Source organism: Pagrus major, chromosome 13 (genome assembly GCF_040436345.1).
Source record: "Pagrus major chromosome 13, Pma_NU_1.0".
In the NCBI taxonomy this organism is placed as follows: domain Eukaryota; kingdom Metazoa; phylum Chordata; class Actinopteri; order Spariformes; family Sparidae; genus Pagrus; species Pagrus major.
In genome coordinates, this window is record NC_133227.1 from 12,791,286 (window position 1) to 12,809,691 (window position 18,406).

The window sequence follows — 18,406 nt, forward strand, 5'->3', positions numbered from 1 at the left end:
CGCCTTTGTGTTCTTGACTCGGCACACCATAAAACAAGTCATCCCGATATCCACAATGCTGCTGAGTAGAGAAACTCCTAAGGCCACACACATACATGAACACTCACATTTCAACAAAAATGAACATATAAGAGTGGAAATCTCCATTTTAACACACTTCTGGCATTTTGAAATAAAGTAGCTACCAGCATTGGTCTTTTCTCTAATTGCACCTCTATTATTTTAAAGAGGAGCAATTTAACATTCCATTGCTTCCACACAAAGTAGTTTAAATTATTTATAAATGGTTGAATTTCATTTAACACACCTGTTTTGAAGGGTAATTTCATGTAGCACACCTGTTTTCAAGAGTAATTTAATTTCCTATTTTTGTCAAAGCAAAGGTCAAAATCGATCAAGTGCTGGCTTGTAGAACAGAACAGAGAACAAAAAGTATAACAGTTCCTGTAAAAAAGATATGCTCTTCTTACAGCATGAATTCAGTTATCAAACTTTGTTGACTGAGAGGAACAAGGAAGCTACTGTATTTGTACAAATGGCTGTTGGTCATTCTACACTGACACATCATGACAATAAGGTTGATAATATCATCTGAGAGCACAATGTCTGATTAAGTTTCATACAGAACAGGATCCAGTCAGGATGAAAAGGTCATCTAATTTTGCATTTCCTCTGTAAGATCACATGTTACACACTGAACAATGACCTAGATATATCTGAAATGATCAAACAAGTCAGTAACACTTGTGTGATCCCTGCAAATAAAGGCAGGTCCATGGAGTGGGCCGATGAAAAGCAAGCCCTGTGTACTCTGTCTATTCCATGTGTTTACACTCATGCGTATGTGTGTGTAGGAAGGGTGCTCCCAGTGACGCACGGGGGCAGTTTGGCATTACGCAATGTAACGCCAAAACGATCTGGCAAACCCGGGGTGGGGCTGGAACTTCCGGAGCTGAATGGGACAAGGCAGGACAGGACGGGACGTGGGAGGGCAGGACAGTGGCGTGTGAGGCAACAGGAAACAGCAATGTCTTGCACTCCCTTTAAATGACAGTTTCTACACACTCAGTATTAGGAAATAGGGCATCGTAACATTTTATTGACACTATGATATTATCTTTAAAAAAACACACACCTAGAACTTACTTACACTCTTGTTTTCTTACAAAAGCATTAGACAAATGGTAAAATCTTAAAATCGACCCAGAGGGAGAAGTCAAGAAACTCCCAGCATTGACTGCATCAGTCTGGATACTCCCCAGTCTTATTTCCTCCCCACTGACTCTCCAGTGGGATCTCACTGCCCTGACATCCAAACACACAAAAACACACTCCATGCACACAGACAGATTCCACAGGCAGAGTGTTTGTGGCCAAGAAAGACTATATACCTCTTGCTCACACCTTCCAACTCTTTCTCAGGTAATGTGTGTTTACCAAACACACACAGACAGGCTGCCAACAGAAAGTGTTGCGTGACTCCAAGTACCTGCTCTCCCTCACGCTCTAATGCTGTGTCACTGCTTCTCACCTTACACAAAAGCCCAGTCATCTCCTGTTGTTCAGGTGACTCACTATTAATCTGCAGCCCAGCCCACCACATCCAGGTAACTTCCATCTATTTCCCTTTGTTTCTGACTTAAAACACAGGCACACAAGCACACATTTCATATTCTAGGGAGACGTAATAGATGATTAATATCAGGAGAAAAATACAAAATACACACTGCAGGAAGCAGTTTTTTCTCTCTCTGAGAGAACCTATTGTTCCATTTTATACACTGTTTACAATAAACAAATTAGTGGTGAGGGGTTTACGTGTCTATGCTTAAATAACTATTCCACCTCCTCCTTACTGTGTCTACTTTGAGATTTGCTAAATGTTGGGGATATTTGCAGCCACTCAAATACACACCAGTACTGACAGAGGCCCAAAGTTGCTCTCTCTGACCCGATGGGATCCACAATGGAGGCAACATTGCTGGCATTCCTGTGGCAACATGCAGAAACCAACGCCTGGCCTCCAAAACGAGTGGGATCCCCTCTTTTGGGTATGAGTACATCCATACACACTCTGAGGAGACACACACAGCTCAGAGTCTGCATGTGTGTTGACAATATATTATCACTATAGAGCAATAAGCGCACACAGTCAAAACATAGGAATAGTCCCTAAAATTAAACTTGAGTCAAATTTTCATCTGAAGCCCCATCTGGACTGGAATTCTTTCTCTATGGGATTCTGGGTGATTTTGGCATTACCTGCACTGGACAGTGACTTTAAGTGATTAAAGCACATGTGGTTAACTTTTCACCACCACTTTTGTGATAAATTACAGCTGCAATTACCTACTGTTTTTCAGTGAACTCGCTGATTGAACTTTAATTTAAATCCGTCTGGAGTACGTCCCTGAAGTGGATCTCAGTTTTTTTCCATGACAAGATCTGTTTGTCCTTTAACTTTTACAACACAGTGTGAAATTTGGAGATCAGAAAATGTTTTTGCTAATCTGATAGACAGAAGCAGGTTAACACCAGAATACAGACCTATTTGGGAACCAATACAATGACGGGAAGCAATTAAAGCCAGCATGAGATCAACAGGTCATCAGATGGGCTGTGGAAATGTAACATTTACAGGTAGGTAATATTATTCTGGTTTGGCTGGTCCTGTGGAACATCCATATCTATCATAAACTGTAATTTCCTGATGGTTAAAATGCTGTCTAGAATGATCAGTTAAATTACTGAGGGGCACATTGAATACTTTATTCCCTACTTCCCTCTGTAATGCTAATCACATCTGAATGGGACTTAAATTAAAGGTACCCTGTGGAGTGATTCACCACATTTAGTCCTATGGAGCAATTTTCGAGTGGGTACCCTTTTGTCAGTTTCGTGCATGAGGACACATATGCTTGCACAGGAGCACATAAGAGATGCGATACACATTCCTGCTCACGATATTCATCTGATGTACAGTTGGTAAGGTGATGCGCCAAGAAATGTAGCAATGCACAAACAAGGCTGTGTAGAAGGAGCTGAAAAACAGGAATGTGACAATGCAGTAAAACATTCAAATAACTGGATTTGCAAATGTTGACGGAAATGCGTTCAACATGTTTTGTGTTTTAGTAAGTAACACTGAATAACTGCATAACTTTTGTCCGTATACAAGAAAACTATAAGCCAACTATAAGCAGTTTTTTATCCACCTTGTTACAACATCAACATCAACCATAACTTTTGATGTGTAGTAAACTGTTCCTTCACCTCTATCCTGGACATGTGACAGGGATTGGCAATGAGCGTGGCTGTTACTAAAGCACATGAACGGAAAGGAGCTTCCTCTCAGCGCCACAGCAAGAACAAAGTGTGCGTCAGTGTGCCTACTAAAGGAGGATGTGAAAGCTGGTTGGCCAATAGCTTCTGCTGAGATGAGCTGCTGACACGGACAGTTGACCACCTTCTCTGGCTGACAGTATCCAGCACCTCTGTTAGAATATTCTTGAATTGTTAAACACTTGATATATAATACAATACATTCTTTTTTGTGACCTTGTGTGGCACACTGACAGGGATCTCTGCATTAACTCAGCAGACACACACACACACACACACACACACACACACACACACACACACACACACACACACACAGACACACACACACACTCATAGTATAACACATCAGTGTAGGCATGAGGACTTGAATTGGAATGCAACTTGTGCAAGAAGGGGGCTTTTTACATGTTTAAATTATAACTACTAGTTCACTCTGTACACACAGACAGATGAAGTGGATTGAATGCACTCATGATGGAATTGTATCACGTATCAAAAACTAGTAGGTTCCCATTAGGAAGCAGCAGCAGATGACAGATTTCAGATGTCAGCTGTCTGTAAATCTGTAGCTGCCTGTGTTCCAAATTCAAATGTTCTGTGCAAGGCAACACTTTAAATTACTGCAGATCAAGGAGATGCATATTGTAAAGGATAGTTATATACAATCCCTAATGTATGGCTTTTAATCATGAGACACTACAAGATGCAACCCATAATCGTCCTAGACACCAGTCATGGTGTGGACTACTCTTGATAGTTTATGGTGGCAAATGTAGTTGCTTCTGAAGCTCCAAACCAGACATTAATGGGTGACCATAAACTGACCAGTTCTCAGTGACCACGACCACAGGACGGTCCAGTCATTAACAGGTCGCTGTGGTTGTCAAGGGCCATTTAAGCACATTAGACACGGTCCGGCTAGCATAACCTGTTAACCGCTTCTTACAGTGGGAGACTGCTGGAGGCAAAGCAGAACAAACATTAGAGGTTAGTTCGTTATGAAGAAGCCCTGGTCAGGATCTCTGAGGGAGGTAAGCGAACGTTGGACTGAGGCCAGTGATGGAGCAGAGACAGAGAGGAGGGGCAGGGGGTGTTTAGAAGTGGGTGGCGAGCACACACACAAACACACTGTGACAGACTGTGAGATGCTGGAGGTTTTTGGGGGGCTGGTCTCAGTGATTTATCCATGTGGTTTCAGCATATGACTTCATGTTCAGAAACTTCCCCCCCAACTAGCAGACAGTCACTCTGACCCCCCACTGAGTGATGGACTAAAGACAAAGCATTCATCTCAATTTAAATGGTTTGAAACTGACTTTATATCTAATGCAAATTCAGGACTTACAATTGCAAATTCAATAACCTCACACTGTATAGATTCTAAAAGTAAAATTACATATAAATATGTTGTTTCATTTTACAATGACTTTACTGGGTAGAGGTTAATATTTGAGTCACATTTAAATTTTTTAATGATTCCTTCGTTTCATCAGCTCTTTTTATTCTGCCAACTCACTGTGTAAGAAGGAGCGCTACCACAGCTCATTCATCCCCACAGCCATCAGACTGTGTAACTCAAGCACATCCTGAACAATCACTTTCCACTCACTTTGTTTTTTGTAAATATCTATTTTTTTCTATTTATTTTCTATTTAACTTCATGCGTTTTTGTCTGACTCTTTTTCCTGTACTTGTTGCATCTTGAGCTGTTGTAACAAGTGAATTTCCCTGTCGTGGGATAAATAAAGTAAATCTAATCTAATCTAATCTAATCTAATCTAACATGGCCAGGAAAATATTATTTCCAACATGGCAAATAAAAAAGCTCTGAATGAACAAAATCTTATTTATGCAGTACTTCATTTGTCAAAAACCACAAGGACGTGCAGTGATATATGCTGAATCTACAGCTACATATTAATGTAAAATGTGCACAAAAAATAGATTTCATAATATGTATAGAAATTGCATTTAAATATTTGCATTAAAAATAATTAACTTTTTAACAGATTATAAACCTTTATTTATTTAATTTAATTTATATAGTTTAATTTTGTTGTGTACCATCACAATCAGAGCTGAACAATTTGATCAATTAAATTAAACTGCAACTATTTTAATAATCAATTAATCATTTAGTCTAATCAGTGATGTTCTGTGGTTTCACCTGTGAGGATTTGCTGCTTCTCTTTGACTTATGTGATAGTTAATTTAACTCTTTGGGTTTTAGATTGTTAGTTGGACAAAGTAGGCAGTTTGAAGATATCACCTTAGGGTTTTGTGATTTGTGGAGATTTTTTTTCCATTCTATAGACTGAGAAAATAAACTTCAGATAAATCAAAAATGGAAATAACTGTTTGTTGCAGCCTTTATCAAAATCAAAATAAAGAAACAGCACAAACTAAAAGCTAAAACAAAGTGTGATGATGTTTTGGATGAATTACACCAAAGCATGATTGAGTGTATTTCACTTAGGCCACTAAAAATACTGCAGGGAAACTTTTGGTCCTGAAAAAAGTCCATCAGGATAAAAAGGAGGCTGATGAAGCAACAGCTTCACAGAACCGCTTGAGGATGTGTGATGGTGTGACGGGTAACTGAAAAGCACTTGGTGAACTTTATAACAGAATTTCATAACAAAACTTTTCTTCAAATAACTTCAACACCTACAGTCTGCCAGCAGCGCTCTGGTTTGGTCTGGTCAGGTTTGGCTTGTTGTTGGTGCCATTCCAGGCAGGCTACACTCTAAGCCCACTTTGGCCCAGGATTGGTTTCCTGTGGGCTGTGTGTGTGTGTGTGTGTGTGTGTGTGTGTGTGTGTGTGTGTGTGTGTGTGTGTATGTGTGTGTGTTTGTGTGTGAGAGAGAGAGAGAGAGAGAGAGAGTGAGTGTGTGTCTTTAAGAGCGAATGGTTATTGTACTTGGTATTAGCAGGACTCCTGGGGTCTCCAAGACACAGACAGACAGACGCATGCCTTGGATGGCTGGAGTGTGACAGTTAAGATTGAGAAGCTATTAGAAACACCACACACACACACACACACACACACACACACATCTACCATTTACACATCTCTCTGGTATTCATTACTAAAGGAGTTTGGTGAAGATGAGTAAGTCACAAGACGCTTGGGCAGATCCATGTCTCCAACCTTATGAGGAAGCAAATGAATTACTTAAAAGGCAATTGTGCTGTTTTTGCCAAAGGAAGTAAAAACCCTTTTGTGGTATTTCATATTTAAACCCAAAGTTAGATCATTGCCCTCATGAGCAGCTGCAAACGCATGATTTACCAGTGTAAAATTCCCAACTAACGTATCTTTATGGTATGTAAGTAATACTGCCTGTTCAGTAGTGGGAGGATCAAATCCGAGCGATAAAGTTCTGACATACTATCTAGATGTAGTTAAAAATGAATGGCTTCAAATTGAATTTAAGAGGTGTTGGAGTTAAAGCGAGAGATCCATTACTGCGAGCCAGTGGTGAGTCAAGAGTAGCTTTTCAGCTTTTCAAAGAACTACTGAACTTGATCCTGATGTGTCACTCATGTTCCAGGTAACATGCATGCAAGGTATCAATTCTCACCTTGGTGAACAGAGGAGCAATTATGCTTTGTCGAGTCATGTTTGACACAGAGAGCATGCACAGAGAGGTCAAGAAAATTCTGAAATATCTTGGCAATGTTTATATATGTAGTATGCCAGCACCTATCAGACTAAATTAAACTCTTTCTAAAGAGCCGCCCCGGAGCCTTATCAGCTCTTAGTTCAGAAACAACTCTCTAATCAAGTGTTGTCAAGTGATCAAAATAAAAAAAAAACAAACAAAGAAAAAAAAAAACACTTGTGAATGGTGGAAAGTTTAGTCCAGGTCATACAGACCAGCAGGAGTATGAGTCACGAATCAAACAAAGCAACCAGGTTTCTGTCTTTGTGAACGTGAAGGTGCCCTATTGTTTGCTTGTTCGTCAGCTTAAAAGACGATGGTCAGGTGAGTAAGGAGTAGTGCATCACACAAGTACACAAACACACAGACACAGACACACACACAGACACACACACACACACACACACACACTCCTTTGTCCGATACCCTGCCATGCTGTGACCGAGTTTCCCTCACCCACATATTCTTGTCAGACTGTGAACGCGTGGGCGAACTGCACTTAACTGTATAACGGCATTTTTTTAGCGGGAGAACTTTAGGGACCTGTACAGCAGTGTGTGTGTGGGTGTGGTAGTAACAACAGTGCAGGGACAGTGTGTGGAAGCCTCACTCTCAGACCTGCTCGGCACTTACAGCGATAGCTGGCGCTAATTAAAGCTGTGCTCCTGGTAATTGCCAACAGCCAAAACTTAATTTTAGGGGGTTTGCAGGGGAAAATCTGTATATTCTACACAAACCTCCTTGGCAACCTATAATTTAGCAATCCTAAAAAAAACTGAATATAGAAAATTCACAATGTTCCTTTATTTAGTTGAGCCACTGGTTTATTTTTTTGAATGACAAGGGACTGTAAATCGTGAGTCATAAACACGCTACAAACATGGTTCGATTTTGTGTTATGCCATAGGATTGTTGTTTTTTCCTCAGTGGTTGCTGACATTTATGCTCCCAGAAAGACACATCATGTACACCTCTCGCTCATAAAACAGCTCAAAGCCAAGAGGGAGAGAGAAAAAAAAAAGACTACCCTAGTTGCTATTATGTAAACAGCAACGTGCGCGGCTTCAATTATAATGACTTTAATTCTTTGTTGCTGTTGATTTAACGTTGAGCACAACAATTTTCATGCTGCCCATAATGACTTAATGGCAACAGCTATTACTGAAAGTAATTTAATGGTGGATGACTCAGATGAGCTCTCTTCTAAAATATTTACAGCATTCCCAAGCTTTCAAGAGTCACACTCATCTCTAACCCCTTCTCAGTTAAAAGAGGATTTATGGAGGGCAGTGACACTAGTTGTCACTAGAAAACAAATACTTAAAAACCTAAGTGGGGATGAAAGCCAGTTGCACTCATAATTGTGATCTTCACAATCATTATGGCGGATACATGTGCAGGTGCAGGACTTTCTGCGTGCGTACATGTGCGTGTGTGTGTACTGATCCTCGTCTCCTCAGCCCCTGTCGAAATGAGATCTCTCCAGTGTTCCTGCTTGATTTTATCGTCTTCATGGTCTGTATTATGAGGACCCACCCACTACCTCCTCCCTCAGAGCAGCTGGATAAAATACACTTGATGGTGTGCCAAGAAGTGTGCTTTTTTTCTTTTCTACGCTTGAGTTGCCAGGTTTTATCTTTCTCCAATAACCAGTCCTGTCCATGTACAATGATCTCCCGCAGTCTCAGCGGGATGCAAACACAGCAAGGAGACACAGGGCAGCAATTGCCCATGTCAGGGAACAGGAGAGCTGCCACTTCTGCTCTGGTTTCATTGACTGGGATGGTTTGCATGTTAGTGACTCTGCATCCCCCTCTGCTGGTGGCTCTGCAGTCCTCTCATATAAATGTTTACTGCTTCCCGCCAACCACTAAGGATGTGTGCTGTTAATATGTGATGTGTGGTCATTCATTTCTAACAAAACCTATTAGCAGTAAAATATTGTCATATAAGTTACACAGAGGTTAAGCAGAAACCTTTTAGCAGTGCCCCGTTCAGTGAAGTCAATGCTGTGTTGGCAGATAAAAATGTGAGCAGTAGTTTAACTTAACTGGAGGAAATTAGAGAATTTGCTCCAATCAAGGAGTTAAGTCCTTTAAATAAGTCATAAAAAGGGACAGACACATGATGACAGCTGGGAAAGCAGAAGAAGTCACATGACAACACAGAGTCACATGTTATGTCATATGAAAAGAGCACTGCAGAGGACCTTAATCGTTATTAGACTTACTAGCTAGTATTCATTCATTTCTATATCTTAAAAAAAAGTGGGAATCTCCAAAGAAGTGCTGTTGAAATGTTACCAGAAAAACTGGAGTCTATTAATTACATTTATTAGTAGTTTTATGATTCACTATGCTCTTCAATAATGAGATTTATTGTAGAGTCTTTCAGCTTAAATGTCATGTTTGGTTATTTAACAGCCGAAAGTCCAAATTTTTCTCACTCACGCCCTGTTCCGATCTTCCTGATATGATGATATGAATCATCAGATGTAGTATTACAAACATTAGTCTGCACTGATTTTTCTGGTTTATCATCATCTTAAGACCACTGGCACCCTCTAGTGACTATTATTATCAAAGACCTGGGTCAGTTGCAAACATCTTTATTGACAATTTACCTCTCAGTTATCATTTACAAATACAACCGCTTAAATGTATTTCTATTAATTACTGAATTGATTGAAAAAATGTCTCTACTCCCTATTTAATGACAGCACATAATCATGGTAGATTTGATTTTAATATACAAAACTGCAGAATGTAATCAAGGGCTGCAAGTGCCACTAAGGATTATTTTGGTATCAGAATAGTCAAGTCTGGTTGCAGGTAACAATGAATTTCATCAACTTCCCAACTACTTTTTTCTAGATAAGTTGTTTGGTCTATGAAAATATTGAAAAATGTGCTTCAAAGTGTCACTGAGCCAAATGTCTTGTTTTCTCTGACCAACAGTCCAAAACCACAAGGAAGTCAGTTACTGTCATAGAAGGAGGAAGCTAGTTGGGGTAAGTGAAACCAATTATTTAAACTGTCAAGTAACTAATTAATCATCTGATTGTTAGAGCTCTGCTCACAGGTTTACTCTTTCACACTCTGGCATGCTAAAGTGAAAAGGCCTGATAGTCTTTCACCGAGTTGTAGACTGGATGAAAGGCTGTGCAATTAAAGGTTAGCTAAGGTGGTGAATATCTCGAGTGGTGCACTTGTATATCAATTGCAGAGTGATTGTGGTGGTGTTCTTTCCAAATGTTGACATGAGTGTAAATCAAAGTCAAGAGCTGGTCAACACCCAGGCACAATTCAGTTCTCATTTCTAGCATATTATTAAGTCTTGTGGACAGGAAGGAAAACAGTGCCAGAGAGGTCAAGCTGCAAGTGTTGCACTTGTAAGTTTGAAGGGACATCTTAGCAAGTGCTCTGAAATTGCCTGACCCAGTTATTATCACTGACCCAGTCCTAGTTTCTCAAAGCAGGACAACATGTCTGCTGGCACACTCCACTGTTCACTTACCACAGCAGCTCTTAAACTTTACTGTCAGAAATATCTGTCAGGACCCAGAAATCTAAAAAATCAACGAGGAATCTCCATGGCTCCTTTTAACAGGAATTCTACAGAAAAGAAGATGTATAATTATAATTCTCTGAGGTCAGTTTTGTGCTTCTTACTTGTGGTTTAGGCCAACACCGAGGAGGACAGGGAGCAGATACTAGATCAGACAGGGTTCCTTATATAAACAGATATGGTTAGACTAATAACTCAGGCCAATATTAGGCTACACTCTTATTAAATATACCAGCCAATAAAAGACATTAGTCTTCAAAGTAATAAATGATTCTCACTGACCACAGACTTTTTTAAAATTTAATCTAGATGTCTTTTGAGAGAATTGTTCCACTAACAGGTCAGTCAGTCTGTACAAGCCTACAATATTTCAATGTACAGCACTGTCTTGTAACGTAAATGCAATTTCAGAGGGATGTCCAACCTACAACATGTGTATTAAATGGGAAACAGAATGCTTAAAGTGCCATTTTTATTCAAAGGCATGCAGGTAACATTTTTAAAACATTTTCTTTGAATGTCCACTCAAAAACATCATGTATCAGTAGATTAAATCCAAAAATATCTGCACCAGTATCGCCAAAGTCAGTATCAGTCAAACTCTATAAAAAAATGCACGACAGCAGCTCGAGCACGGAGCACCAAGTTCTGTCATGAACCCAATGACACCACAACTTGCAGTAGCAGCCACGCTCACTAGATGGTGACATCCTCCTTTAAAATCATCTGAAAAACGGAGCTGGGCCACTGAGGGAGATTAGAAAAAAAACTCTCAAATTACATTTGTGAGCGCCAGAGTTTGGCTTTTAAAAACAGCAGAATGGAGGACACGCACTTCAAAGTTTCCAGTTCAGCTCCACTGGGCAAGGGCACACGAGTGCAACAGTGGACTCCCTGATGACAGATGGACTCAGAGCAGTGAAGACAAGCAGATGTTTTGGGAACGTGATCTGATCAGCAGTAGAGACCCAACACCTCCCCATGCTCGAAAACAGAGCAAAAACACTCAGAGAGTTGGGTGAAAAACAGACAGAAAGAGGAAGGTAGAAGGAATGGGGGGAGTAAAGGGGGGGACCATAAGCAGAGGAGAGACATAAAAAGGAGAACGAGTAAGGGGAGGGAGTGTAAGAGAAAGTGAGAGTGAGCGACACAGTGGGGAGCAGGAGAGCAGGGAGAAAGGAAAGAGAAAGAACTGGGAGAGGGGGAGGGAGTGTTTTTATCCTCATGTGCACTCAGTCAGAGGGGTCAGTGAGTGCGATTGTTCCTGGACTGCCTGTCAAAACAGTGCGGCTACCACAGCGCCTATTAATCTCCGCCCCTCTCTGAAATGCATGCGCGCACAAACCCATACTAACACACTCACATATGCATGTGCAAATGCATACAGAGTCTCCAAAAGCTTTTAATAATGCTTTACTAAAGCCTTAGCAACAAACCATAAACAGCATCAACACAGACTTTTGAGACCTGCGTCACTGTACCACCATCACGCACTGTGCTTTAGTTTCACCTCCGTCACAAACATGCACAGGCAAGTGAATAACTGCACTGTGAAAGTGGCGGACAGCCTGTTGTGGAGAGTTCAGAAAACATTTCTTACCAGGTAAAGGAGGAAGGTGTGCAGGCCAGTGCCAAGACCTACTGAGGACAGGATGCCCAGGCCGACCCAGTAGGCACACCACAGCGTCTTCTTCTCCATGTAGCGCACATACTGCAGAGGCCAGAGAGAGGGACGGTCAACCACATGGCAGAGACACATGCACAGAGTGTGAGGAAAACAAGAAGGGGGTGGAGGGGCATAGAGAGAGGAGGGGAGGGACAGAGACGAAGTGAGAGAAGGTACGAGAGTGAAAGTGTGCAAAACAGAGGGCACTTAAAAGGGTGGGAGAGGGCAAGTGAGTGGTAGAGAAAGAGAGGGAGAGGAAGAGAGTGGGGGAGAGACCTTTAGAGACAGAGGTTGTTGTTGAGTTTAGAGGACAGAGCCGTAGGGTAGGAGTGTTCAGCACACTGACAGAAGAACAGCACCATTATTCTTTTTGGTGGCAGCCAGCTCTTACACAACTAGAAAAGTAAGGCAAGCCAAGATCTCTCTATCTCTATCTGTGCTCCTCTTCCTCCTGTTCATCCACCACTATCACTCCATCTATCACTCCGGTTGCACCTCCTCCCTCGAGCCAAGGCAGGTTGTTTTCAGGAGGAAGCATGGAGTGTGTAGATTACGGGAAGAAGGGAGGGGACTTACGGGTAGAGGGGCTCTGACTGAAGACTCCATTTCCCAGGAAACCCAACAAAACAAAAACATCATATACTGCGTCTCTCTTTGCTGGCAGGATGCTGGGAAGTGCAGTGCCAGCCATGGGCGATTGTTACGTGTAGTTACTGAGAACTGATTACACAACTCTGGAGTCTCTGCGTATAACGTTGAAAGAAATGTTTTATGGCAGTGGGTTACAAAACACCCACAGCTCGTGGCAGCAAAACCACAAGAAGTGGAAAAAAAGAAAGGGGAAGGGTTCTCATCAGATCTATAGCATAGCTTGCAGTGGTTTACATTCACAGCTTCAGTAGTTTGCCCTGTGGACATAAGAGATTAGCAGGTAAAACAGAGCTTTGTGGGAAGTTAATAATTAAACCAACATGATGACAGCACTCTCACACAAGCACACACTTGTTAGAGATGATGTTCATGCAAGAATCGTCTTACATGCACTCTGTGTTCCTGCGAATCCCAATCATTGTGTTGAACAATTGTTTGTGGGACAGTCGCACTATGTAATCACATGTCACTTTGTGAGATGTAAATAAATAGTAAAGACAACTTTTCAACCTTAGTAGGAGAAAGCGTTGCCATTGGTCGAATGTTGAAGGACACTTCAACCCGTGGACAGGAGGTCCACGGGTTGAAGGGATCAAACCACCAGCCCTATGACGAATACCACGAGCCATAGTCAGCCCAAATATGTATACTTTCTGTGTTACGGTGTTACAAAATGTAATCTTACCTCTCTAAAAATTGATTGAATTATACCCTCCCTTATAATTCAATGACTTCATGGTCAGCCTAACAAGGTGGAGGAACTACGTTCAGGTGCTGAACTTCCGCTGTACCCAAAGTATGGTTATAATGTGCCATATTGAAACTATTTCGTATTCAGTCACCTTCTGGTGTGTTCCTTCAATGCAGTAGGCAATGGAGAGGAGGATAAGCAGGATCAGCAGGCCAAATACAGTCTGTCTTTGCTGCCAGAGCCTGGGTGAAGGAGAAGAAGAGAATGAAGGCGGAAAATGATGAATGCAAGTGTGAGGAGGCAGAGGTTAATGGTATTCAAGGCAGGGAGAGAAAGATGGTGAGTAGGGGGAACGAGGTGTGAGGAGGCAGATGAAAAAAGATGAGGAATCATTAGGAGCGTGAGTAAGGCAGTATTAGTGAAAGGAAAGGATGCAATTCTTAGGTGGAGAAAAGAAGTAATTTTCATTTTAACTTTGGGGAAGAGAGGCGTCTGCGGGAAACTATTCAGGCCACTGCAATTATAGTTTTCACCAACAGGAGCTGCATGTTCTCAATATGATAATAGCCATGTGGGCAATACACTGCAAACAAATGTAACCCTTTGGCACAGTACTTAACATGCTAACCTGACCTTAACAGTGTACTGCGAAAGGTGCATGTTAGCATAGCTGTTTATACAGTAGGGTGGTCATGTGTACATATACATAAATAAGTAAAGATGACATTTCATAACTAATGGTTGAGAGTGGAGTATGAACATGTGTGCAGATTACTAAATGAATATTTAAATCACTTCATGTGCCAATATTGGATAATGGATTCAAATGTATGATATGTTAAGGATTATTGCCTGAAACTTGTAACATTTAACTCAAGACACTTGAGAACTGGGAGTTAAATGAGGGATTAGACCTTAATTGAGTATGTCAGCTACACCTTTGAGGTAGCAAATGCAACATCTACATTTTCTGCTACTTGGTACTACTTGTCCACATTTCAGAGTGTAACACTTTACTTACTCCACTAACATTACATTTATTTGAATGCTATTGCTAGTTATTTGACAAATTAGGAAGAAGAAAAAAAGCTAGAAATGTACAATGTACAATGCATTGTTTAAGCCTAATGCTACCACCACTACTACTGTTAATGTTACTCCATTGATGTAACATTATACCATTAACATTCAAATAACGTTGCTAGCTAGCTTGTTATATAGCTAGTTAGCCAGTGTTGGTTGTTAGCTTATGACTATGAGGGGGCATTTTTCTGCAGACTCTACATTTTGCTAATAAGAATGTATTTTCACCTTATTAAGGACTTCTACTTGGCAAGCTAAAGTTAGCCAGCTCACGTTAGTATCGTGAAACTGATAATTATGGCTATACAACGTTATTCTAACCTTAGCCGTAGTGTATTTTGGCTAAGACTGTCCTGAGAAGGAGGGTAAATGCTTTTAGAAAACATTAGCTACAGCATTAATAGGCTTCGGTCTGAATTGCCGACTTAGTTTTTCTCTCTCTCTCATTAACTTACCGACTTAATGGTGTGCTGAGTGGCTGAACTGCACATGTCAAAAGTAAGATGGACAAAATTTCATGAAATGAGTAAACCGCGAAGCACCCCGCCCCCACCCCCGCAATCAGGTGCAGATGTGGAGAGTCCTCTCCGCCCAGCAGCACATTATGCCCGCGGTGAAGACACGCAGTTGTCCCTGTGAGCTGCTGCAGGTCAGTCCTTTTACTTTGCACACCTTATAAAGCCTGAGATAAGAAAGCAGACAAAGAACGTGAACTAAATACCTGAGAGGAGTATTTGGGTCAACCTGATGCGGACTAACAACGCCAGCAACATGCATTGTGTCCACAAAAACTGTTTACTGTTAACAGAGATGCTGAAAAACTAGTCCTCAGCTTTCTCACTCAGGCTTGTCTCAACTCTACATACTTTGTGTCTCAAGGGCAGCACCACCTGTGTCAAACTTATTTTGTATATATGTTTTGTTTGTTTTTTAACCCTCATGCAACTGTTGATACATTTTATGTATTTGTTACTTAAATTTTTGGACCATTTTGGCTGTATTAATGCATATTGCATAGATTTTGGCAAAGGTGCTTGTTATTTGTTTTCCTTTTAAATTTCAACCTCAGCTGATATAATATGTCTAAAACTGTTGTGCATATTCTGCACTATTAAAACCCATTACAACTGTTTTTTTCATCCCACTGTCATCATAGCATTAAGTCATGCATCCAGTGTTATCAGGCTTTCATTCTGTGGTCCTGGATGAGTTTTTTTGTGTAATTTTTCTATTTTTTTTTTCACTAGATCAGGGAATTTACCTATATTTTGGCTCATGGGCCAAATACATGCTATTTCCCTTGTGTCCTATAGGGGGCTTTGCCTCATAGTAAACATGGAACATTTTTTTGTACTTAATATGGTCTGAGTAAAACGATTTTTTTTAATCAGCTGCATGAGGGTTAAAAACAGAATTTATAGTAATCTGATCATAATGAGTCTCTCACATATATACCCCCTTTCCCCATGCTCCATTTGTTTCACCACCATCATCCCTGTTTCTATATCAAGCAAAGCAAGTGCACAGTATCAACACTGAACAGTTAGTTGCCCTGATGAATCCCTGTGCATATGCTATAAATTACAAACCACTTCTATCAACATTCTATCTATTTTTTATTCTATCAGCGCCCGTAGGCTAAGATTAAGCAGTGTGTTGACATGTTCTCCCCTGTAGTAGTCACACCATGTGTTTTTAGTGTTAGTGAACAGCAGCGCCGTTCAGTCAGAACACTGCTCGTGGTGCTTGCGGCTCACCACATCCTCCTGTAGTTTAGAAAATAAACACGTTGTCCTCACATACTTAACCACAAAGGCCTCCCTGCGCGTACACTCTGACCTTCTTCTGGGCCCTCAGTGTCAACAGAGATTACTAGGTGTGTAACAGACATGTCCTGCAGCATGGGGAATTTGCCATCAAAGCAAACTCTGACGTAGTCTGATCTGATGCTGCGCTGTGGGTGAGGTAACATCAGCCAGTGGGGTGGAGAGACCTTGTCAGCTCTATCAGCAGTAAGGATGAGGAGTAATGAGGGGAAGAAAAAGATAAGCAAATCCTGTAATGGCTCTTTTGTGTTGCATTATAGGTTCCATTAGGCCTCTGACTGAAGACTAAACTATGGGGGGGAAGGCCTTCTGGGGTGATAGCACTGAGACAATCAAGGTCACCTCCCGTCTGGTTATATGTGTGTGTTTTTGCTTTCGTGTGTCTGGTAGAGGAGACAGTGTGGAGAGTGTATGATGGCTATTTTTTCACAACCGTAATGTTCTCTTTTCAGCCTGAGAGTGTCAAGCAGCATTAGCACCTTCATACATGAAACTAACACCACAGAAACACTGCTCAGCTTCTGTTAGCACTACAGTGCCATCAACACATCAATTATACATACGAAAATTAGCATTGATGTGGTGCCGTCTCAATCAAACTGGATTTTGGACTGAATACACAGCATAATATTCGTTAGAATTTAATCTTTGCCTTCTGACATCTTTTTATGGCTTGAATACTTTAAAGGTGCAGTGCAGGACTTTTGTCTCCCCCTTGTGGCAGTCAGCGTACGTACAAAAACATGTTTGACGCATGCTTATGACGTACACCTAGAGATGAGCTCACTTCCATCCGCTCATCTCCACCGCCCTCAACAGTCATAGCTGTTATATCCTACACCGGCCACTACTACTTCTTAACAACAGTTGCTCCGTTTTTCAGTTCAAATATATTTTTAGATTAACACATTCCTACAGGTGCAGGACTATCACCACAGACGTCACATTTAAAAGCTTTGGTATACTGCAAAATACAGAAAGATGTATCTGGAGGGTAAAGGCTTAATCAAAAATGTGTGACCTCCTTTGCAACGGCTTAAATGTAAAAGACTTTCATTTGAATGTAAAAGTCCCACTCTCATAGAAACAGGTCGTCACAGGCCGAACAGGCTGCCCAGGGAGGCCAGTCTGTGTTCACTTTGTCATAAAAAAAAGAGACTGAGACAGAATCTCACTTCTTATTGTACTGCTAGAAATATCCTGGGTTCATCAATTTTCCTGACCCTCAGAAACTGTCTTATGTATGTGGGGAGAAAAGTCAATGTGCAGTATTAGCTGCAAAATATTAGTGTCACAGTGTGTATGTTTAAAATGTACCTGTTATCTCGTGATCATCTAGTTCTCTTGTGTAAAATGTAATCATTCAATAATATGGTATTTACTGTAGCTTTGGCAATAATGTAACTCTAACATTCATGCTAATAAAGTTTATTTGAATGTGAAAATCGAGGAAAAACCTCAAGTGCAACTCTACAGAAACAGGGCAGTGTTATGGGAGGTAATTGCATCCCACCCTTGGTCTCACCTCCATATCCACTCTTTAAGGGTGATGAGCAGTTCCAGAGTGAAGTAGTAGAGTGTGAGCAGAGGTTTCTTCCACAGCACCAGATTTTCACGCTCATCCACGTCCCTCTGTTTCCTCTCATTCACAGACGGCTTAGGGTCTAGGTGCACAGGTAGGTCTTGTACACACACATAACCAATGAACATTTTTAAATGAAAATCATGTAAATACAACAAAAACTTTTACATCTTTATGAGCACTCAGCTGTATATTAGTTGTCTTTCGCTTTACCTGTCGCCTCTCCATTTTGCTGCTCCTTGACAGCAAGACGTCTCTGAGGTAGTTCACCTTCAGCTGCGCACTCTGCCATCTTATTCACCAGGAAGGAGTCCTACTGAGAGAAGAGAC

General features: G+C 41.1%; 1 protein-coding gene across 3 annotated transcripts in view; it reads right to left on the reverse strand.

The window, feature by feature from the left end:
• The window catches only part of LOC141007015 (vacuole membrane protein 1-like), a 56,694-nt gene extending 38,311 nt beyond the window's left edge, over positions 1-18,383 (reverse strand). Inside the window, exons 1-4 of one of the 3 annotated variants that reach the window (XM_073479335.1) lie at positions 18,290-18,383; positions 18,020-18,158; positions 13,737-13,827; positions 12,178-12,288 (exon numbers count right to left, since the gene is read on the reverse strand). In XM_073479335.1, coding sequence (XP_073335436.1) covers positions 12,178-12,288; positions 13,737-13,827; positions 18,020-18,158; positions 18,290-18,368 — 420 coding nt within the window. In that variant the 5' untranslated portion in view covers positions 18,369-18,383. Of the gene's footprint in view, positions 1-12,177; positions 12,289-13,736; positions 13,828-15,123; positions 15,214-18,019; positions 18,159-18,289 lie in introns of those variants that run through there. The other 2 variants (XM_073479337.1, XM_073479336.1) reach the window with 2 other exon arrangements.
• Positions 18,384-18,406: the final 23 nt, after the last annotated feature.